The sequence below is a fragment of the Rhamphochromis longiceps genome, linkage group LG7 (assembly GCF_057381845.1).
Source record: "Rhamphochromis longiceps isolate RC_006_pf linkage group LG7, R_longiceps_female_GT1.1, whole genome shotgun sequence".
In the NCBI taxonomy this organism is placed as follows: Eukaryota; Metazoa; Chordata; class Actinopteri; order Cichliformes; family Cichlidae; genus Rhamphochromis; species Rhamphochromis longiceps.
Window position 1 is genome coordinate 25,953,903 of NC_140563.1, and position 24,564 is coordinate 25,978,466.

The 24,564-nt window shown below is 39.0% G+C and overlaps 1 protein-coding gene across 6 annotated transcripts in view; it reads left to right on the plus strand.

Annotated features, from left to right (window-relative positions):
- Window positions 1–24,564, plus strand: part of pot1 (protection of telomeres 1 homolog) — a 56,149-nt gene that overhangs the window by 8,260 nt on the left and 23,325 nt on the right. For 5 of the 6 annotated variants that reach the window (XR_014912602.1, XM_085413030.1, XM_085413032.1 and 2 more), the window contains exons 3-10: window positions 2,611–2,683; window positions 3,757–3,857; window positions 11,245–11,352; window positions 15,702–15,773; window positions 16,666–16,789; window positions 18,605–18,735; window positions 18,922–19,218; window positions 20,066–20,221. Coding sequence is in view for 5 of the 6 variants with exons in the window: in XM_085413030.1 (XP_085269156.1) it covers window positions 2,611–2,683; window positions 3,757–3,857; window positions 11,245–11,352; window positions 15,702–15,773; window positions 16,666–16,789; window positions 18,605–18,735; window positions 18,922–19,218; window positions 20,066–20,221 (1,062 nt within the window). In the remaining variant the exon portion in view is untranslated. The remainder of the gene's footprint in view (window positions 1–2,610; window positions 2,684–3,756; window positions 3,858–11,244; window positions 11,353–15,701; window positions 15,774–16,665; window positions 16,790–18,604; window positions 18,736–18,921; window positions 19,219–20,065; window positions 20,222–24,564) is intronic. The other variant, XM_085413031.1, reaches the window with a different exon arrangement.

Here is a 24,564-nt window from a genome sequence, read left to right on the forward strand (position 1 = left end):
GTGTGTGTATGTACACAAATAAGATCTGTGTGTCCCAAGCAATAATGGCTTTGTACTGCTCTAGCAGAATGAACATTGTGTGATGATGGTAAATGGCCTGGTTCTTATATAGCACTTTTCTACTCTACCTGAGCATCTCTCATTGTCACAAGCACTTTTTTTCTACATCACATTGCATTCTGTCTAACATTCATACTCCGATGAATGCATCCGGTTAGTATCTTGCCTAAGGCATGCAGACTGGAGCAGGGATTGAACCGCCAGCCTTCCAAGTAGCTGCTTTAACTCCATAAATACAACCACCCAGACTCACCCAGTATAAAAACCTGCAATCTTAAAGATTACATAAAGGAGTTGACATCGTTTGTGCGCAAAGCATGTATAGTCCTAACTCTGGAAAGTGTATTAATGTAACTAATAGACTTGACCTGGAAGTTGCATCTGAATTTATTCATATGTGCATATATCAGTGTTTTATATCTATTTAAATTTTTATGATTGTGGCTCATGAAAATCAAAAATCAAGTATCTCAGATTATTAGAATATTTCCTTATATAAACCAGAAATGGATTACAATATAGAAATGTCAAATTTCTACAAAGGAGTATCAGGGCCACTTTAAGAAAAGAATATTATTGATCATTTTGAGAATAAATTCAGTTTAGTTGTTAAAGTTGAGTTGTAAAGTTGTAATTCTATTTCAAGAAAAAATGCTATATTAAAAAAAGTCGAAATGCATAGATTACTGTTGTTGTTGTTTCAAGCCAAACTGCCAGGGGCGCTATAGCCTCTACAAAATGCCTTGTGTGTAGAGAGTTAGTGAAACAAATTGATCAGTCGTCTTGTGATACAACATAAATATTCTTTATTGCACAAGGTGTAACCATTGATAGCCTTGCATCTGTCCACTGCCAGCCATTTCATTTTGGACAAATTCTCTCTTCTAATTTTGCGTGTGTGTGTTCCCCCCCCCAATCTGACCAGGCGCAGCTTTTTAAACCATCTTTTCAACGTCCATATATTGATCACTACAATATGTTTGTGTGCTAAAAGAGAAATCATTTCCTTTCTTGTTACTAAAACTGGTTCTGAAGTAAGATTAACTCAGAGAATGTAACCGTGGCGGCTTATGTTGGAAGAACAGCTGTAATCTCTACATTTTCTCTTTTTTCTCAATAGCATTTCAACTTTAATCTCAAAATGATCAATGACACTTCCCCGCTGTTTTTCTTTCCCTTTTTCTTTCTCCCTTTTCTTTTCCCCAGTGAAATCTGTCCCGTGTTTAGCAAGTGAAAATAAAATAAAAAAAATCAATAAAAGCAAAGGTGAATCAAATAGACCATTACGGCAAGGCTGGGATGGTCCATTTGGTAAAGTAAATCCATTGGGCATCTTTCTTTGCCTTTAGACAATAATTCTGATGGCAAAAGAGCCAAACGCGACAGGCGAAAAAAAAGAAAAAAAAACAAAACATCAATGACAATGTTTTTGTTTTTTTTGTTCTTTTTTAAATTGTGACCCTAAAGCTGTCTGTATGTTCATCTATATACTTGCTACTTGGTTGGGACTCCTTTTCCACAAATATCTACCTCAGTGTGGTGTGCCATTACCTTGTGGCACAGCTGAGATGTTACTAAAGGCCACGTTGCTTTGATAACGGCCTTTAGCTCTTCTTTATTTTGAAGTTGACATTTACTCATCTTCCTCTTGACAGTACTCCATAGAGGCCCTGTGGGGTTTAGGTCATGCAAGCTGGCTGACCAGTCAGGGTAACAACATGGTAGATATGGTAGAAGTTTTGGCACTGTGGGCAGGCACCAAGTCTTGCTGGAAAATGAAGTTGGCATTTCTATAAAGCTCAAATCATCACAGACTGTGGAATTTTGACACTGAATTTCAAACACCTTGGACTCTAAGATGAGAAAATAGACTGTTGCTCAGTGGTTCAAAGGCTTTTCAGATAAAAGTAAATTGTACCTCTTCAATCTTCACCCAGACTCCAGGACCTTGATTTAGAAACAAAATCTACAAAGATACTTGATATTAGGAATGCAACAGTGGTAGCTCCTTTCCTGAAGAAGCCCCTTTCTGTACGTGGTGGTTCATGATGCACTGACACCAGCCTCGGTCCACTACTTATGAAGCTTCCTAGTTTCTTGAATTGACTTTTCTTGACAACCCTGTCAAGACTGAAATCATCTCTGTTGCCTTTTGACCTTTTCCTAGCACACACTTCTCTTCCAGGCATGTTTCAATCAAAATGCTTTGATATAGCACTCTGCCAACAGTCAACTATAATGAGAAATAATTTGGAATTATTAGAATTAAAGAAAATAAGACCTGAAATGTATATAGATAAGGTGACAAGTTCAGAGTGCATTTTTCTCACTTTCTAGCTTCCAGTCCCCATCTTTTCATGATTTAGAGCACAGCAGTGATATAAGCACAATCACCTTTTGTCCTCTGGCCCATTTCTCAAGGTCTTATTAACATTGCTTGGTTTTCAGATTTGGCTTTGATATATTGACAGGAAATTTTGCAGAACGTCAGTCACAGCAAAATGCTTTTGAGTTCATTTTCACATCAGGATTTTTTTTTTCAATTTACAGGGGAAAGTGGTTCACAAGGGGCCGCTAGTGCCATTGAACAATGACAGTTTTATCCTGAAGATGGTCATCCAAGGTAATGTTTAAACAAGTATTAGCTGTCCGTCAATAAATTCAAATATGTGTGTGTTTTGTCATGCCTTTACTTACGGTTCCCATTACCTTCCATGTGTTTATGATAATGTGGTGGTTGGTTATCATGTCAAAATTTAGTTTCGTTTAGAGAGACTTTTGCACTCGACATTGTGTATATAAGTGTTTGCGTTTTATTTTATTTTTTTCATTTTATAATTTGTTTTTAAGTAAGACACTGTTTAATTACATCTGACTAAACAGATTTCTTGTGTTGTCCAGCAGTCGATTCAGAATACGAAGAAATTTAGTTTATTATCGCACACACGAAAGAGAACTAGTATACCCTCTTTAGGCATCTATTACAATAGTTTCCCAGTGTTAGTTATAACTAGTAATTCAAGTAGCCTAATAGTGTAGCTCTAGCTATAGTTGCTGTACATAATATAAACTATCAACTGAATTTTACCATGAGACCCATGTTCTTCATCTTTCACTGGGCCTGAGTTCAGTGTTCTCATTTGGAAAAGAGTGGATTTGCTCACTTAGGGTTTTGAAGTTTCTGCCTCAGGCGGAGGAGTCCACATACATTATCTCAGCTTCCTATTCATGTGTAGAGGAAGAGTGGAACAGAAGATTGAAAAATGGTTTGATGCAACTATATGAATTTGGTAAAGAGCAGAAAGCAAAGCTGTGAATTTACAGGTTGATCAGTGTTACTACTGTCACCTTTGCCCACAAGCTGTGGGCATTGACCAAAAGAAAAACAATGCAGATGGAAGCAGTAGAAATAAGTTTCTTTCAAAGTGTGTCTGGACTAACCTAAGCGTTGGGGTGAGAAGCTTGCCCATTTGTAAGCGGCTCAGAGTAGAGCTACTGCTCCTCCACATCACAAGTTGAGGTGGCTTGATCATGAGATTAGGACACCTCCAGAATGCCTCATAAATGTGGTGTTTCAGGCATAGCCAAGGACTATTGGCTTTTGTACTTAGACTGCAGCCCCTGCAACTCGACCCCTTGAATTTACCTTTGCCCTTATCCTTTCCAGTTTTAACACATTCGTATGATGTTTTCCAGAAGAAGATTCCATGCTGAACAGCTCATCTCAGAACTCATCTGTCAATGTTGTTTTGTTTGGATCACTGGCCAAGAACTTCAGTCAGTCTGCCAACCAAGGGGTAGGTCTCTGAATTAGGGCTGTGCAATATGACCAAAATCTCATATCCCGATATAAGAATTCTATCGTCCCGATAACGATATAAATCACAAAAATGTAACATTTTCTGTAAATTCTGTGAATCTCGGGCAGCTCGACTTGCGTGAAGTGTTTCCAGCTGCGCGTCATGTAGCTGGAGTCGAGTGTTTTAACCGATGCATGAAACGATACATTTTTAGACATAAGTTGTAACAGCCGCCGTTTTCTTTGTGAGTATTTATTACACGGCGTGCTGTGGGGAAAAGCCTGTTCTAACGTTTGAGTCTAAGGTTTATTTTTTACCACCTGCCGGCTCTTTTTTACTTCTCATCCGTAAATAATCTGCTCTTTCACGTGATTCAGTTTATTTTGAAAAGTCTCAACAGGATCTTGAGCTTTATTATGAAAGGTTTATGTGGAACACAAACAAGCGGAAACGCGATGTTGTTACCGTCATTGTTGCTAACAACAACACATAAAAACAGGCGCTTGTCTGTCAGTAGTGTGGTTATATAAAATATAAGAGAAAGAGAGAACTTTAAGAAATTAATATAGCCACTACAGTGATCATCAAAACGATGAGAAAATATTGCCGTAAACATTTTATTTTGCGACACCACGAAACAAACGATAGCGTAAAATGAAACGATAGATGTTTTTTTTATCGTCATCCGATATATATCGAACAGCCCTACTCTGAATCTTCAAAACTAAGTCATTTTAGACTTTTGTCTTCACAAAGCATCAAGGCTGAATGAGATGGAGTAATAAATGTTGCATTTTAAAGTTTGTATTATTTACTAGGGGTGGGGGAAAAAATCGATACTGTGTAGTATCGTGATATTTTGTTTGCTAATCATGTATCGATACAGGGACAGCAGAAATCGATATTTTGTTACAAAAAAAGTTTTTGTGGACTGGAACATGCTCTGACTTCAGAGCATGTTGATCCTTTTTCTGAGCAAGAATCCTGACACTGTCCAAATGTGTTTAACTTGTTTTTTGGCAGCAATAAACATGACAGTTTACTTATTTTAATTTAAGACATGTTTTATTTTAATTAAGTTTAAAACTTTTTTATTTAATGTAAAATTATATTTTGTTTTAATTTACTTTCAAATTCTTCAGTTGCTGAATGGGCTGCATACCGTATTATCACGACCATAAGACGCACTGTACTAAAAGGCGCAGTCTCAGTTATGTGTGCCATTACTGTATTTAACACACACATAAGGCGCACTGGACCATAGGGCGCATACAAGTACCGTATGCGTATTTAAAAATAAAGCGGGAGCAAACCTGAGTTCGGTACCTTACTCACATTTTTATTACCAGTAATCGTCATCATCAACAACAGACAAGCATACAAGTGTGCGTATTTAAAAATAAAGCAGGAGCAAAACAAAGTTTGGTACTCACATTTTTATCATCAATCAAACCCATCAAAGTCCTCATCCTCTGTGTCTGAATTGAACAGCTGCGCTAAATCTCCATCAAACATGCCAGGTTCACTGTCTTCACCGTCAGAGTCACTTTCCGTGCCGTGCGGCTCCTCGGAAACGATGCCGGCTTTTGCGAAAGCTCGAACAACAGTGCCAGCAGACATGTTAGCCCAAGCATCTACAATCCATTGGCAAATTGTGGCGTAACTCGCCCGGCGCTGCCTTCCACTCTTGGTGAAACTGTGGTCTCCATCGGTCATCCATCGCTCCCAGGCCGCTCGCAGCCTTACTTTGAACGGGCGGTTCACACCGATGTCCAGCGGTTGGAATTCCTTTGTCAGGCCTCCCGGAATGACAGCAAGCTCACAGTTCCTTTGTTTCACTAGTTTTTTCACATCGGCTGTGAGATGGGCACGCATAGAGTCACAGATTAAGAGCGATGGTGATGCGTGGAAAAAACCACCTGGTCTCCTTACATACACCTCCCTCAGCCACTCTTTCATCATTTCCTCATCCATCCAGCCCTTTTCATTTGCCTTAATGATGATTCCTGCTGGAAACTTCTCTTTAGGCAAAGTCTTTCTCTTAAAAATCAGCATAGGCGGCAGTTTCTGTCCATTAGCATGGCAGCCAAGCACAACAGTAAAAGAAGACTTTTCGTGCCCCGTTGTGCGTATCGCTAGTGTGCTGGTCCCCTTCTTCTCCACAGTGTGACTCACCGGGATGTCAAAAGTGAGCGGGACCTCGTCCATGTTTGTGATGTGGCTGGGCTGGATGTTTTTGTCGCCGATGTGTTTGCTGCAGTAGGAGCAGAAGATGGCCAGCTTTTCCTTATAATCCGCTGGAAGTTGCTGCGCTACCGTAGTCCTGGTCCGGATGGAAAAATGGCACCGTTTCATAAAAAATGAAAGTGAAACTGCTTTTAGCCGAATGGTGACCGTCGAAACGCTTCTCCCGCTCGTTCTTTGCTCGATGATCCACCGCTCGAGTCTTTCCTCCAACTCGGGCCACCTCGCCTTATGTCCGCGGAAACTCACCTGCATCTTCTTGACCTGCCAGAGCTTGTTTTCCAGCTTCCTCCATTTGCGAACCATCGATTCGTTAATCTTAAATTCTCTCGCCGCTGCTCGATTTCCATGTTCCTCCGCGTAGCTGATGGCCTTCAGTTTAAACTGTGCTTCATAAGCCTGTCTCTTTGCCATTTTCAGGGTTGCGCCCACACTTCACCCTTTAGCGTTCTCATGGTGTTCTCTACTACGTCCTCCTTACAACACACAGGGCGCACTGCGCTATAGGGCGCGCCGTACTTTTTGAAGAAAATCTAAGACTTTTAAGTGCGCCTTATGGTCGTGAAAATACGGTAGTTTTCATAAATTGCATAGTTCAGAATAGCTATACCAGATGGTTGCATTCAGTTAAGTTGGACTAGACTGTAATACAAACCGTTCAAGTTTGTCAACAATAAAACTGACTGAAATGAGAGAAAGACTGAGTGTGAGACTTTGATATTAGATAAAATGAATCTTGATAAAGTTTACCTTTATGTACAGAATCTGAATATCGCAAAATATTTAAAAAAATTGCAATAATATCGTATCGTGCGTTAAGTATTGTGATAATATCGTATCGTGGGATGTATGGTGATTCCCACCTCTATTATTTACATTGAAAAACTAAGGAGTGGTTTTGTTAGAAACATCTAAAAAAGCCAGCACAGTTCTGGAAAAACATTCTTTGTACAGATGAAATCAAGATCAACCTCTACTAGAATGATGGCAAGAAAAAAGTTTGGAAAAGGTGTAGAACAGCTCACGATCCAAAGCATACCACATCATAAACACAGCGAAGGCAGTGCGATGGTTTGGGCATGTATGGCTGCCATCGACACTAGTGTTTATTAACCCTTTCATGCATAGCGGTCACTACAGTGGACAGCTATTCAAAGACTGTTTTTATTGTACTTGTGTCAGTGTTGATGGTATACTTGTACATAAACCACTACATTGGACACTGATGTGTCACTCAATACCCTGCCATCCACTGGTCGTTTAATGTTACTATAGATATATGACATGTTTCATTGTAATTATTGTTATTTAATCCATAATTATTCATCTTTTCATGGCTAAAGATGAGGTTATCATAAATCATGCATGAAAGAGTTGATGATGTGACACAGGAGCTGAATGAATTCTGAGGTGTCTGTCTGACATACTGTCTGCTCAAATTGAGCTAAATGCAGTCAAATTGATAAAGGAGTTTCATTATACAGATGAACAATGTCCCAAAACATACAGCCAAAGCAACCCATGAGTTTATTAAAGCAAAGTAGTGGAATATTCTTAAATGGCCAAGTCAGTCACCTGATCCCAACTGAGCATTTCACTTGTTGAAGGTTAAACTTTCGATAGAAAGGCCCAGAAACAAACAGCAACTGAAAGCCGCTGCAGTAAAGGCTGGCAGAGCATTAGAAAGGAGGAAACCCAACATCTGGTGATGTCACTGAAATGAAGGGATTGTGTTTAAAAAATTGCTTTAGTTCCCCACATTTTTGGTGCAATCTTTTTGTCCAGCCCACTGAATTAAAGCCAAAACGCAACTGCATCTGAGTTGTTTACCTAAAATTTACTGTGTTAATGTACAGAATCAAAATTAGAAAAAAGGGATCTGTGTCCAAATATTTAACTGTATATTTGCTATTTCCAGTCAGTACTGTTTGCCAGTGTTACAAGTGGCTCTACTTTGCAACAAAATTGGGAGGCCACACAACTAAGTTACGCATTAACTATTTTATCTGCAAAAGGTAGAAACGGGTCATAAATCAGTAAACAGTGGTGAGGTGTTTGCTTGAGGGTCTATCAGACTGGGAGGCTGTTTACCATGTGAGGAGCAGCAAGAGAAAAACATGTCAGTGCTTTATAATGGCCTTTATTATTAGCTCCTGATGACAACCAGTTGGCTAGAAATTCCTCGTTCCTTCCATGAGTGACATAACCTAACAAAATAGATTAGGAGGCTCATCACACCATTTAGAAAAAAATGTTAAAATAATGTTCACATCAAATGTCTTCACGAAGTCTAAGGAACACAAGCCATATCGCATTTTTGACCAAAAAGATTTGGCTTTGGTTTTATTTGAGCTGTTCTAGCTGTTATTAGTGAGTTGTTATTAGTCTTTAGTGAACACTTAAATGCAGGGTTTGGGATTTGCCAATGATTGCTGCAACTGTGAGAGACCAAATGAAACTATCCATAATAATATTTTTTTTGTTATTTCTGAAGTTATTCAATTTATCTATGATGTTACTTTATAAAAAAAAAATACTTTTATTCATTAAAGACTAACCTCTACAGTAAATACATTTAAGGAATACTGGCAGATGATTGGTTTAGAAACTGCCGACCCTCACCCATCTTTTATCTTGGTCTAATTATTATGATTAATCACTGGCTCTCCCATACAATGTCTTTTGTCCTGTCTTCCTCTTCTCACCGCCAACCGGTCGTGGCAGATGGCCGCCCCTCTCTGAGCCTGATTCTGCCAGAGGTTTTTTCCTGTTAAAAGGGAGTTTTTCATTCCCACCAAAGAGAGGGTGTTCAATACCCTGCTCATTTGAAACTAAGAACTGACACTTACAGAGTGTTGAATGAGGAACAATTTTTGTAATGAGTTGTATTATGTTATTTCCAAATGGAAATTAGGGCTGGGCGATATGGTCTAAAATCCATATTGCGATATAATTTGAAGCACGTGCGGTTACGATATATACCGCGATATATTCTTTTCTTCTGTATAACGTATTTTCCACACTATAAGGCACACTTAAAATCCTTTAATTTTCTCAAAAATCGAGTGTGCCTTATGTGTGAATTCTGGTTGTGCTTACTGACCTCGAACCGATTTTTGACGTGCAGAAATCTGTTTAAAAATGTTTTGATGGATTGTCAGAGCATTACGGCTGCCGTAGTGAGGAGCTTCGCGGAGTAATCTGGGTCCAAAACTCCGTCCGCTTCAGGTCCCAAAGTCAAACGAACACTGAGAGTTAAAAAGTCTAAATTCTTCCATCTTTAATAAAATCATCAGCATTGCTGCTTTACCAGGTGTAACAATTAAGTTTAACATCCATGCATCCATGAAAACAGAATTTATTAAATTTAACGGAGTTACAAGTTAACGGGAAGTTAGCTTGCTAGTTTCCACCTAAACATGACATACCATGTTCTGACTGAGAGATTTTTGAAACTAATTAAAACGTTCAGCTCTGCTACCACTTCCAAAATAATGAAGACAGAAAACTAAACAGCAGTGGCGTTTCCAGGGTTACTGAAGTTGGACTACCTGGTATATAATGTTGTGCTACGTGATTGCTAGCGACACAGCTACGTTAGCATAACATTAGCACAGTGAAGCTGGAGGATGAACACCAACTTTTTTTTTTCCACTCATTAAAAGTTAACGTGAGGGATTCTGGTGGTCAGGGACAAATGCTATTGCATAGCAGGATGCTGTACACGGGCCAAACTTCAGTCAGGAGAACAACTGAGATTATTCATCCACAATACGAGGTCAGTTATTAATATACTGCAACAACATGGGAATAGAGCAGCTGCGAGAGAATTCAACATTAATGAATCAATGTTACGGAAGTGGAGGAAGCGCAGTTTTTGCCTTTCCCCGTATTTCAAAAGTGCTTCATCTCTTTGCTATGACTGTCGATCGGCATAATTTGCAGATGATAATGGTTTTACCTGCTGCGATGCTTTCGATCAAAACAGGCACAGCGTGATGGCATCATCAACATGCCCTATCACGGTATAGTCAAAATCTCTATCATTGGCCAAATTTATATCGTTTCTATCGTACATCGTTTCTATCGCCCACCCCTAATGGAAATTATAATTTTCTTTCATAAAACCTGTTACTTAAATGTGTAATGAGCTGAGGGGCATTCGTGTGATTTGTGGATGAATATAAAATTATTTCTTTTTTGTTTTGATTAGCTGAATCACTTTGCACATAGAGTATTTGAAGAAATCAGTGGTGAGTTGTGTTTGTGTCTTTGATTGGTTGAAGTAATGGAATCTTATGCTCTAAAAGATACAATAGTATAAAGTATACGTTATCAATGTTATCTTATGAATTTTATTTTATTGTAATAACAAATATTTGCAAAGAGCAAAGACTTGTCATGTCTCCAGGACATGTCTCCATTTGGTAATATTAAAGACTGGATTTTAACACTTTAAATAGCTTTAAAGAGTAGACTTTAATGGTGAGTTCTGTTCTGTTCACCTGATTAGTTCCTCACGTTTCAAGTGTAACACTAAAATATCTCGGTTAGCTCCTGTCAGTTTTGCTCCAGCTCACTGTGACAGTCTGCTATGATACTGTACTGTATAACATCTGTGACATTTTTGCAGAGTTGAATTTGTTTGTGTCCAGGGCAGAGACACTGAGTACATCAACGATAATCCTCCCCAGCTGCATATCACTATGTTTTTGGTTTCCTCACAGTAGCATTTTCATGGAACTCAAAGCTCCCATAAAGCTTGTTAAAGGCTGGAAGTCATCACAGCTTGAGCTGTTGCACTCAGCCATATATCCCAAAGATTTTGTCAGGCTGTGTCTCTGTAACATGATTATTCAGAGTATCTGCTGTCCCCTTGTCAGCCCTGAGGGGAAGCTTTGAAGCCATATTGGGGTAGCTGACATGCCAAACAAAAGACAATCTACACTTTTCTCACCAGCTTATCATCTGTGGGATGTGTTGACGTCTTGCTCCCAACACAAAAGTCTCTCAGGGCGCAATATTTGCTGCTCCAATTCTCCCTCTGGAAGAAAAGTTGCATGATTTGTCTCTCAGCTCTCTGGGTTTAAATTTCTGATTTCTCCTGTTATTGTTTTTTTAATCTTGTGTTTTCTTACAGGATGTAGTGGTGGCCTCTGGCTTCACTGTGGGCAAATCTCCCACAGTTCATAAGGACAATCTGCACCCCTGTAACCTGCTGCTAACAGAAGATGGAGCCTGCATTTATGTAAGGACCAGTAACTAATATAATGTATACATTAGCATTAGGCATTAATGCAAAAATTCTGTTTCATATTCACAATTTGACAGTTCTTTGATGCTCCCTGTCTTTAATTTATTCTTCAGAACTTTTTATATATGTTGACTCATATATTTTCGTGTTTAAAAAGCAACACTAATCATCCCTACATCAATTTTCTTAACTACTTGTCCAATATATGGTTTTCGAGGGCTGAAGCCTATGTCAGCTGACATTGGGTGACAAAAGTAAAAGGGACTAATGTAACAAAAAATTAAAAACAAAATATATATATATATATATTATAAAATTATTTTTAAGTTCAATAACTCCATGATGTTTCATCATAAATAATCAAGATTATAATATTAACTGAAACAGGGGTCGGCAACCTTTCTGATGATGAGTGCCATTTAAAATTTCCTCTGAAGTCAATGTGCCATATGATTGCATTAGCAATAAATTTAATAACGCTCTGTCTTAACAGTTACACACTATATAGGACCACTTTATAGAATTATATTTGTTCGCAGATGTTGGCAGCTATCAGCGAATAGTTATCAGCTATTTTGAAACAAAAAAAAGACACTTTTTATCCATAACAAAGACTCCATAACAGCAAATGAACTGTACAACAGAAAATACAAATGCTATTTATGGTCTCCTCACAACAATGATAAGAAAAATAAACTGGGCCAATATGGCATGTTTGTTAATACACTCTGATCTCTGGTCTCCCACTCAGAGACTCAGGTCTCCAAGTGTCCAGCATTCAGACGGCTACCTGAGGACACTCATGTGAGAGAAAATCTGCTCACACAGATATGTAGAGCCAAATACTGTCAATAAGGCCTCTGCAATGTTCTGAAGACAGTTAAACTTGTTAGGTAGTGATGCACAGCAGGTGAAAATGCAAGCTCCATGAACACGCACAGCTGTGGATTCCAGCTGCTTCGATGTTGCATTAACTGGCATTAACTCAGCCAGTTAATGCGAGACAAATCTAACTGCTCATTAAAGATTTCTGGTTTGATCAGAAAATAAAACATTGGTCCATACACCTGAAAGTTCCAAAAACATCTTGTGAATTCTGTCTACGGATGTATCTCTGTATTTCCGTGGTGCTGATGCTGTGCTGAGCGGAAAGCTCCTGAAGCATTTGAAGTGTCGAAATGTGGAAAGCTAACAACGTCCCTCTCACCAGTAGGCTAAGTGATTTTTAGCCAATTACAAGTTGAATCTGGTACTTGGGGTTGTTAGTTAAGATACCGTCATTAAGAAGAGGCACAACTAATGTGTCTATGCGAGCTAATTTGCGATGTGCACCGCTGGCGCGGCCAATTATTTTTTAATGCACCTTCTCAGATTAATTCACTGTGTGTGAAAAATCAGCCCGGGCATTTTGACTAAAGACTGGCCCACCAGGTATTAAAACCATAAAGCCTTTGTAACTACTTGTTTAAACCAGGTAAAATGGATAGGGTGTTTTTAGAATGGGGGGAAGAGGGATTGAAATACATTGAGGACTTATATACAGATGACAAATTTATGTCCTTCCTTCAACTTCAAGAAAAGTTTCAATTACCTCAATCACATTTTTTTCGTTATCTTCAAATAAGGAATTTTGTTCAACAAAACTTTTCAGACTTTCCACTGAAGCCACGAAGTTATACTTACTTTGATATAATTCGGAAAGCAGATTTTAAACATTTGATATCTCAGTTTGTTAAGTGCTTTACAATCCCAGTTGATTCCGACCGAATTAAGAAAACATGGGCTGAAGACCTCGGGGTCCCTCTGTCGGAAGACCAATGGTCAAATTGTTTGTCCAATATTCAGAAAGGCTCAATAAATGCCAGATATAAACTAATCCAGTTTAAAGTCATTCATAGACTACACTTTTCTAAACTTAAACTTAACCGGATCTATAATTCTGTATCCCCCTTATGTGACAGATGTAAAGTCGGTGAAGGTTCCCTTGCACATTTATTTTGGCATTGCCCGGTTTTGAATGCTTTTTGGAGCCGGATTTTTATGTGGTTTTCAAACCAATTTAGGAAAAAAGTACCACGTGATGGTACATTGGCTATACTTGGATCATTTGCATCAGTCGGATCTTTTTCCTTTTCACAAAAACAGATAATTACAATGGGTATGCTGGCTGCAAAGAAACTTATTCTTTTACAGTGGCGGTCTTCTTCGGCCCCGTGTTTTAACAGGTGGCTTAATGAGATGGTGTCTGTGGCCAGGGTGGAGCAGATAAGATTTGATAGAGAGGGGAAACTGGCGAGTTTTTGTATGATTTGGCAACCATTTCTAGAATTCTTAAAAAAATAACTGATCATAATTCATGCCTCACACTCCGCGTGAATTATTTTGTTTTGTTTTTTTTGTTTTTTTCTTCCTCTTCTTTTTCTTCTTTTTTCCTTTCTTTTTTTTTCCTTTCATGCTTATAAATTCACAAATGTTAAAAACAGTAATTGTTCTTGGTTGATTTTGTATAAGCATGTTATGTTTAATTTAAATGCAAAAATAAAATGTAAGAAAAAAAAACCCATAAAGCCTTTGAATGAAAACAAACACTGTTGTGACAGGGATGTACAGTCTTGTTGGTATATGTATGATTTCTCTACATTTTACATCAGATAAAAACTTTGGTTGTAAGCTTCAGATAATTATTTAATAACATTTTAAATGAGAATAAGAAAGAAAAGTATTTCTTTGTGCCCCCCTTTCCCCGTTAATGCCCTACCTGGCCCCCTGGCAAAACTTTGCTAGACCCGCCCCTGCACAGTTACCAGCTGTCAGCTACTTAGAAAAGGATCCTGGTGTTATTTGTCTCTCAGAAACCGTTCATAACTTCCCTTCAACTCATTCATGTCACCTAAAAGGTAAACCTGTTTCTCCATCACCTGTTCAGCTCTGATGATCCAGTAAGGACATCTCCTGGTTTCATCCTCATGTTTCCCTCTCACCACATATCCAAACCAACATCATGACCAGCAGCTTTACAGCTGTGGCTCCAGCAAACATCAGCTGATACTAGAAATTAATATTAAATAAATTCTAAAAACAGCTGATCAAGCTTAAACGTGCTGCTGTTGTTTAGCGCGACATCTGGCGGTATCTTCTTTCTGGCGCAAAGTGGGCGATAAACAAACAAGAGAGAAAAGCTGATCAGCTGATCATTGATCAGTTTCAGTAGCAACAGGAGAGAGAGGGGAGAGAATGAGAGGGGAAGAGGCAGCTGTGCAGCAAAGACAAAGAATAATTCCAGCTTTGTGTCTTTTTCATTGTAGCTGAAGTCCAGGACAAACTGCGTCCCCTCTCAGCTCAACACGAAACGCGTAATAATTTCTCTGAATGCGGGACGATTCCGTCTTTTTACGGGACGGTTGGCAACTCAACTAACTAACCTTATGAATAAAATAAAGTTCACTATCAGTAACAACATAGCACCCACCCAGCTGTATAGAAACTCCGTCATGCTAGCTAGTACGCAGTACGAGTTATTGTAACTGACTGTAAAATGTCAGCACAACGAAAATAAACTCCACCTAAACTTGGTTTATATCTGACACAGATAGACTGCAGGTCATAACTTCTTACCTGAAGTTCAGTTCACCTGATACGTGGACCGGCAGCTGCCTCGGGGCTCTCCTCCTCCTGCCTCCGATCTCCCTCATCCACCTGCTGGCCTCCACCACTTGTTAATTTTACTGAATCTGTGGAAGGTCTGCGATGCCACCACCAAACAACACACCGGCCAGCATCTGGCCAATCCACCACCTTTTATTGTTTATACCGTTACAAAAAAAAAAAAATCGGGCCACCCAGCAAATGCCCGGTATGCTCGATGGCCAGTCCAGCCATGGTCGTGCCATCAGTTAAGCCTTCACGTGCCAACTGTGGCACGCATGCCTAGGGTTGCCGACCCCTTAACTAAAACATTACATTTGCTGTTATTAATAAGTAACATTTAATCACACATGCTTTACTAATGTGACTACTACTGTTCTGCATGTCCTCCTACAATCCAAAGATATGCACTTGAGGTTACCTGGTGACTCTAAATTTGCCGTATATCTTAATGCTGTTGCATTGCAAATCACATGGCATTATGTCTGCCAAGGAGATGTACAGGAAACTTTATAGAGGTCATATAAAGTCATGTTAACAGTTCATTAAAATCCATTTTGATGACGTCCAACAAGGTCTTCAAAATCATCTTAAACATTTATTAGTCTTAAATTGACAAAAGGCCTTATAACGTAGGGGGGGGGGGGGGGGAATTACTAAAGCACCTCACCTCACCTCTTTCTCCTGTCTCCTTTTAGGTGTTGCGTCCAGTGCTTCCTAACCCCAGATCCCCACCAGCCAACAAAAGGAGATCCCCAGTCTCTGCTGAGGTCAGAATGAGTATCCTGTTTAGTTATAGAGATTGCTGGAGTGTGTCTTGGAGGTCTGGTAGCTGTCAGAATGCTTTATGTCATTTAAGGGCTGTCCTAACATACCCTTCCGTGAATTGGGATGTCCCCAGACTTTTGTGTCTGCCTATTTGTCATTGTTTAACAGCTTCTTTAAGCCTTTAAAAATCTAGCTTTGAATAACTGCTTGCTAGGGATTGGAAGTGAACCGGGTCTTGCAGAAAACCGGTTCTCAGTATTCCAATTCCTTGAAATTCTTGGTCAGTTAATGAGAACACAATGACAATCGATAAGTGAATCAATAAGGAATCGAATCGATCAGTGATATCTGTAATGGAATTGAAATTGCTAAACTTGTGTCAGTTCCAATCCTTAAAGCTTGCTATTGCTGTTTTCACAAATGGCTTAAAACATGTACAAATCAGCAGATGATGATAATAAGTATATTTTTAGCTAAAGCCAAAATGCTTAAAAAAAACCCTCAAATTACACAGTTAATTGTTTAATTGTCTAAATGACAATATTCAGAAGCCTTAAAACCTAAAGCTGATTTTGTACAGAAAGTCTGGATTTTTGGCATCTTAAGCCATCCCCTCTGTTCAACGATGGCTGTTCACAGTGGCTGCTTCTGGGACTTGCTCAGTTGTCTTCAGTCATAATACAAAATATTAAAGGAGCACAAGGAAGATGTCAGAAATGAACAGATACTTGTTTTTGTATAATTGTAGGTAGTAGCATTTAACACCTCAAATACAGGACATGTATTAAGTTGCAGAATTTATCAGTGCAGAATTGACATGATCTGTCGGCGTGTCTGTGGCTGAATGTTAACATGCTCATATTGGTGTTTTAACACAGTTTTGCTTCTCCTCAGCTTTCTTCAGCCAAGGCTCCAAAGTACACATATGCCAAACTGGACAGCTTGAAAGCTGGATCTGTTGTCAATGTGTATGGTGTAGTGGTGTTCTTCAAACAGCCTTTTAAGAGCCGTGGTACAGGTCAGTAAGGAACCCATATCAGAGTTTAGTTGGACTTTTAACCAGAAGATAAGGTGGATAAAGCTGTGCTAGTTGCTACTTAAGTAGCTTCACTCAGCAGGCTATTTGTTTCCGTAGTAGCCTTCGTCAAAAAATGCATTCATCTTCTATCGATGTTTGTGGCAATGTCTGGCATTAAAAACAGAAGCTCTTCATCTCCCCGACCACGTGATCTGCAGCTCAGAAACAGGTTTGCTGTCCTGTATGAACTTATTCACTCTAACCTGTCTATGAAGCCCTCTGAGCATCCACTTTTGCGTCTCTCTCAAAGAATTATTTAAACATAAAAAGAACCCCCTCAGATCTTGAGCCCCTGGCATCCCATTGTAAACTTCAGGTAAAGAATTTTGGCGTCATGGTTTTTCTTTATTAATTCACCGTAACTTTAAGATGGATCAAACTATGTTAAACTCAACTTTCTGTAAGACTTTTAACTAAAGTTAAACCACTTTTATTCTATCAATTCATCTTCATTCATGCCTTTATTATATCCAAACTATACTTTTGCAGTCAGTTATAGACTAAATATAACACTGATGGAGGACATTTTTCTGCAAAATAATTATTTTTACTTTTGATACTATATGCAAAACTTTCAAATAATACAATTTTATGTGCACTAAAGTGTTTTCATAGTTCTTTATTACTTCCATTTCTAAAGAAAGTCTCTTATGTAGCATGTATAGAGGCTTGCTTATTTACAGGTGAGTGAAATCAATACTCGTGGTTTGAGTATTGGCATGATTTATGAACACAAAGCACAAAGGAATTCACAAAAAGATTGAGTGAATAAATGAACCACAAAAAATCAAATTAAGTTATTTTTTATTGCTATTCTTGGCAGTGATTATTCCCATGCTGACACTGTTGCAAGACAGCCAAGAGGCCATCGAATATAGTTAAAAATGACAACAAAGGTTTTCACGTGCAACAAAATTAACATAAAAATAAACATTTTATTTTTAACCAATTGGATGGAAAGCAGGGGCTGAAGCCTCCTCTCCAAAAGAGAGTTGGGGAATGGCTGCAATCACAGCATTGTAAGATGGTGAAAAATGTACCCTTAGACCCCCTCCTCGATTCAGAGATGGTCTTTCCCTTTACTTTACCCTCTGTGAATGGTACTCATGACCATTGATCAATGGTTCTTGATCAGTGATCATTAGAATTTGCGTATTAATGATCAGGGAACTGACCTCCCAGCCCATTGTTCATCAGTGGGCTGGTTTCAGTCATTGTTAAAATGTACTGTTTATAAGATTGGGGAAACCTGCAGTCAGCTGACACTGAAAAAGTCACTTGGATGAGTGACGAAACATTTCTCCTACTGAAAACACTACGTCCAGATGAACAGAATCAACCTTTTCGGGCTTCTGTTTAATAGTTTCCCTTCCTACTCACAGTCATTCAGCCAGTCTGATTTCCCAGTTATTTGGGACAATCTGTTGGGGACAGTAGCTAAACTGTAGCTAAACTGCTTTCGCTTGCACCTACTACAGGTACCTGGCTAGCTACAGGATTTTCACAGGTGTCGAGCTGTGTCTTCAGTTCACTGAGCTTGGCCTCCAAAGCTAAAGCCAGGTTGCATTAGAAGTATCATTACCAAAAAAGCCCAAGGAATAGCTTAACATTTGACACACTGAGGAGGAAGGTTCAGGAGGGACAGGTGAAGAAGACAAGTGTTGGTGCTTACTGTCCTAGTCTCTGAAACAGTTGAATTGTTTTTATGGTAGACTAGACACTTTTTTCTGATATCATAAAGTTCTCTTTTCACAGATTTCTGCTCTAGCCTGAAGATTACTGACCACTCTAATGAAAAGATTGGCTGCACCATCTTCTGTGAGAAACTGGAGGACCATCCCAAAATCTTTCGGAATGGAGACATTGTTCGCATGCACAGAGTTAAGGTGCAAGACTGCAGAGTGCATTTAGTGTGTTTAGTATCTATATTTTGCCCTACTGATTTGTAAATTTTCAGGTGAGAATTAAATATTGCAAAATCACCTCTATTAATAAATAGTAATATTAATGTATTGATGAATAATCTTTATTCATGTGAAATGTAATAAATAATTCTACATCTGTCTACACAGGCTCAAGTTTTCAACAAGTCCATCACGCTGGTCAACACCTTTGGTTTTTCTGTGGTGACATTTGATGGGGTGAAAGGTGCACCGGTCGAACCGCGGACATCCAGCCGTTCATTCCACTTTGACCCAGACGACCAGCGGACGGTGGAGGAGCTACGATCCTGGGCTGCCAGTCAGGCTCTCTTCGCCTCAGTTACCAGCACAGTCCCACTGTCTGCTGTTCAGCCCAAAGCTTACTTTGACCTGACCTGCCAGCTGCTGGCCAAGGCCCCTGTTGATACCACCTGCACCTTGTTGAGGGTAAGAAACCTGAAGAAAAGCACTTTTCAATGCCATGTGAATGTTTTTGAAAGAATTTGTTAACCTTTGTTTTCCACGTGAATTAACATCCGTAATCTTGTGGCTTCAACTGGGAAGAGATCTCATGTGTTTTGTTTTGCTACTGATGTGTTTTACTTTACACCTCAGGTTTGAGAACAGAAGCTACGCTGTAAGTGGTGACTGGTTTCCTGCCAGTGATGGGGGAGATAAATTTGAATAGGATTTGGCAGTAAACGCCAGGCTCTTGCCAATCAGCTCTCACCCACTTCTAGAGTCTTTTGTTATGCAACAACACATACAATCAGGAAAATATGTTTTTCAAATTATAGCAGGCTATTTGATAAAGAAAAGAAAACCTCATCAAAAAGAAGATCAAAACTGTCAGTGGAATGTGGTGATTCACTCAGACACCAAAAGTGACAATTGGTGGAAGAATACTTGCATCCTTGTAGTCTTGGGATCATGTGTTGGTGCCACCTGACCAGAACCTTCAAATCCAGAACCTTAATGTTGTAAGAGGCCAGTGACAACTCACCATGCATAATCTTTCTCTGTTCCATTTAGTAATGCCTGTTTTCAAATAGCTGTTCAGGCTTTGTGATTCTTTCATGATTCTATTCCAATACAGCGTGATATTGCTTCTGCTTTTTAGGCACCATGTTTGTATTCAGGCATAGAGCTTTTTGAGACTGTACGGGCTGCAAAATGCTGCAAAATTAGAGTGACAGATGACTAGATGAGCATCACCTGCATGTTTCTGTGCTTTTATCAGGTCAAAAATGTGTGTCGTGCTCATTACCTATATCATGTTTTTTTATTTTCCCAGGTGTGGGATGGGACCAGGTGTCCTCACACTCTGCTGAAGGTAATTGTTGAGCCACATGTCACAGAGGGACAGTTGTCCTTCTCCAAGGAGAGGGAGAACCTCATTGCCGATGTCCTCGTCTATGACAACCATGTGGAAGTGGCTAGAAAACTGAAGGTCAGAGATTATAGATAATCTTAGAGCTAAATCTTGTGATTACCCTCAGAAATCACATTCATCTTCATCTTTACCTTTACTAATTTACTCTTTGCGTATATGGTATGGAAGCCTGTGTGAATAAAAACAAACAAACATATTTTGCAAAGTACACTTGGGTACTGTTATAACTGCAGGTAGCTGATTATTAAATATTTCATTGGCATTACGCTTTCTTTGGTGTCACACGAGGCAATCATTTGACTGCCCCATAAACAGCCCTTATTCTTCTCAAAGAAGCAATTAAAGTAATTGAAAGTAGAAAAAACTGAACGTGTAAATTTATACAATGAAGCCAGAAGGAGGAGCTGCTGAGAGAAACCAAGGGACATGGCTGCAGGACTACTTACTTCATACAAACTGGGACAGTAGCTTCTCAAAACAAAGCTGACAATGGTTGGTACATGTAATAATGTTAATAAAGACACAGTCTCAATTCATTTTTCCTATCATAAGCCAGATAAGCGTAATATTTCCTCTGAATACGGGACGATTCCGTCTTTTTACGGGACGATTGGCAACTCTACTAACTAATCTTATGAATAAAATAAAATTCACTATCAGTAACATCAAAGCACCCACCCAGCAGTATATAAACTCTGTCATGCTAGCTAGTACGCAGTACGAGTTATTGTAACAGACTGTAAAAAGTCAGCACAACGAAAATAAACTCCACCTAAACTTGGTTCATATCTGACACAGATAGACTGCAGGTCATAACTTCTTACCTGAAGTTCAGTTCACCTGACACTCGGACTGGCGGTCGCCTCGGGTCTCTCCTCCTCCTGCCTCCCCTTTCTCTCATCCACCTGCTGGCCTCCACCACTTGTTGTTACTGAATCTGTGGAAGCTGCCATAGCTACCACCAAACAACTGAGTTATTTTTACACCCCGGCCAACATCTGGCCAATCCACCACCTTTCATTGTTTATACCGTTACAAAAAGAAAAAAAATCATCGACCCACCGAGCAAATGCCCGGTATGCTCGATGGCCAGTCCAGCTATGGCCGTGCCATCAGTTAAGACTTCGAGTGCCAACTGTAGCACGCGTGCCTAGGGTTGCTGACCCCTGCTCTATAGCAACCAGGCTCACACCTGCCTGCTTAATGAGCTCTGTCTGTCACTGCCAAGATTAATATTAAATCTTGGCAGAGTCTTCTGTTTCAACTGTTGCTGTGTCCACAGTGTTTGCTCTACATCCATCATTTTACCCTCAAAACGTAGCCACTGTTGTTCTCTTTCCAACAGTGTGTCTTTTAAAGTTCAGCGATATAAAAATTTTAAACTGTATTGCTCAAAGTACAGGGATAACCTTCTAACTGACCCATAGAAAAACATTGTATTTTTTTTTAAAGTGAATTTGCTCTTTTCTTTTTTTAAATTATTCTTTTTTATATTAACCATCACATCTCTATATCTATACATACATATTTATATACCTAAATGAGTATATACAAAGGAGGAAAGAAAAAAAGAAGAAAAAAAAGGGGAAAGAGAGAAGAAAAAACAAACAAACAAACAACAAAACAAAACAACCCCCCCCCCCAAAAGAACAATACACCTGCCCAGACCAATATATATAAACTTGGAGCAGATATGGGAGGAGGCCTTCCCTCCCAGTTTACTTATTGAAGTAATCTATAAAAGGTTGCCAAATTAGGTAAAAGTGTTTAACATTATCTCTCAGTGAAAACTTAATTTTCTCCAGCTGTAAATGATACATTGTGTCTACACAATGCATCATTTCAAGCAGAGTGAGTTGGGGAGGGGTTATTTTTCCAATTTAGAAGTATAAGGCGTCTTGCAAGCAGTGCTATAAAACTCAAAACATGAATTTGTTTGTTATTTAAGTATTTAACTGTAGCTGCACCAACAAGTGCCATTACTGGGTCTGGGAGGAGACGTATGTGACAATGAGGCAGAATTCTGGTCACATCGATCACATCTTGAGTTCACCCCTGGAAACATCCTTGAAACCTTCAGTTTAGACAAATGGAGCCTATGCAGGACCTTAAATTGTAGTAGTCCGTGCCTGCAGCAGACAGAAGTGGAGTGAATGAGTTCTTGTGCTTTAGTTCATTGATCTTCAGTGATGTTAGTATCCAGTTCCTCACTCCAAGCGTTTCTCAAGTGGTCCAATGTAGTTGTACTATTTGCAAAAGTTGGTTGTAGATCCTGGAAATAGCTCCTTTCTTTAGCGGGTTCATCAGGAACAGATCATCTGAAACTAGTTTTTGTGGTTCATTCGGAAAGGATGGAAACGTTTCTTTAATAAAATGACGTATTTGTAAATACTTGAAAAAGTCTGTTTTCTATGGAAAATTTTTGCTGAAGTCGTTGAAACGAAGGAAAAGGATTATCAATAAACAGATCCTTGATTGTGTGTATCCCTTTGGAAGTCCATAGCTGGAATGTGGATCCTGAGAACAATGTGTATGCTTGATTATGAGTTAATGGTGTAAAGATTGAACATTGACGCCAATGAAAATGCCTTCTAATCTGAGACCAAATTTTTAGTGAGTTGGATACTACCGAATTTTTACATTTATACTTACCCGGATCTGAATTTGAAAAAACCAAAGATTTAAGAGTATTAGGGAAAAAAGTCATACTTTCCATCCGTTCCCAATCAGGTCTATGTTCCCCACCCCAGAATGACATACAACGTATGTTACAGGCCCAATAATAGAGCTGAAAGCAAGGCAACCCCATTCCTCCTGTAATCTTGGGTCTTTGGTCTTTATTCTGGGTGTCTTTTTGTTCCAGATAAACTGAGAAATTAACTGGTCTATTTTCTTGAAAGAAGTTTTTGTGATCAATATTGGGATACATTGAAACAAAAATAAGAATTTGGGTAAAGTGCTCATCCTAATGATATTTATTCGGCCAGCAAGCGAGATGGGCAGTTTAGACAGTCTTTCCAAGTTCTTTTCAGTTTGATGGTATAAATTAATAAAATTATGTTTGAAAAGGCCAGAGAATTCACGGGTTACATTTATTCCAAGGTATTTGAGATGGTAAAAGGAAACGAAGTCAATGTAGTGCTATCTAACTTTTCTAACGAACTAATAGGAAACAATATGCTTTTTCTTAGGTTGATTTTGTATCCAGAAATTTTCCCAACTTCAGTTAAAACTCCTAATTTTTGGCAATGGTTTAATAGGGTCAGTGATATATAGCAACAAATCATCTGCATAGAGAGACACCTTATGTTCTACACCAAATCTCCTTATTCCTTTATAATTCTTTGTAGAGCGTAATTGCATGGCGAGAGGTTCTATGACAAGTGCAAATAGCAATGGGGTCAGAGGACACCCTTGTCTTGTAGAGCGGTGGAGGAGGAAAGGACTAGAAATTATCGTATTTGTGTTAACCGAGGCCTGAGGTTTTGTGTAAAGCAGCTTAACAAAGGAAATATGATTTGGGCCTATGCCAAACTTTGACAGGGTCGGGAAGAGGAAATCCCACTCGACACTGTCAAAGGCCTTCTTCGCATCTAGTGAGAGTAGTATTTCAGATTGATCATAAATATTATGTGTATATATAACATTTAATAGCCTTCTAATATTAAAAAATAACTGTCTATTTTTTACAAATCCCGTTTGATCCTCCGACACAACTGTTGGGAGAACTATCTCTAATCGCATAGCCTGAATTTTTGCCAATATTTTATTATCTACGTTCAATAGACTTATTGGTCGGTACGAACCTGGCTCCAAAGGATCTTTACCAGGCTTGTGGATTAAAGTGATAGTGGTATCATACATGGTTGAGGGTAAGCATCCTTTAGATAAAGCTTCGTTATATACCTAAAAAAAAAAAACATTGTATTTTTAGTGAGAAGTTTATCTCAACATCAGGAATGACCCCACTTTTTAAATCGCTTCTGTGACCACATTTTTGACAGCAGGAACATAAAGAACACACTGTTGTGTAGAACAAGTCCTCGGGATCCTCGTGGTTTGAAACTGATTTTGACAGGAGTTAGAGTCTTGGATTAAGAAGCAGTTTTTCAACAGGTGCACCGAGGTAGATTTGACAGGGTTTTGCCACAGAATAATAGTATGTCAGTAGTTAGTGCAGGCCTACTGGATAGAGCATTTTGCTTGGCCTGCTAAATTCAAGCTTATTGTTCATTGGTGGATTTCTCTTCTGCACACAGGTGGTTCAGATCTAGGCAGTTGGAATCAGATGATGACTCTTGTGACTGGATGATTAAACTTACAGCATTTAGCTGTCTAGAGTGAATTCTCCCACATTTCAGTCATTCAGTGATTTAAAGAATATGAACTTTTAATATTCA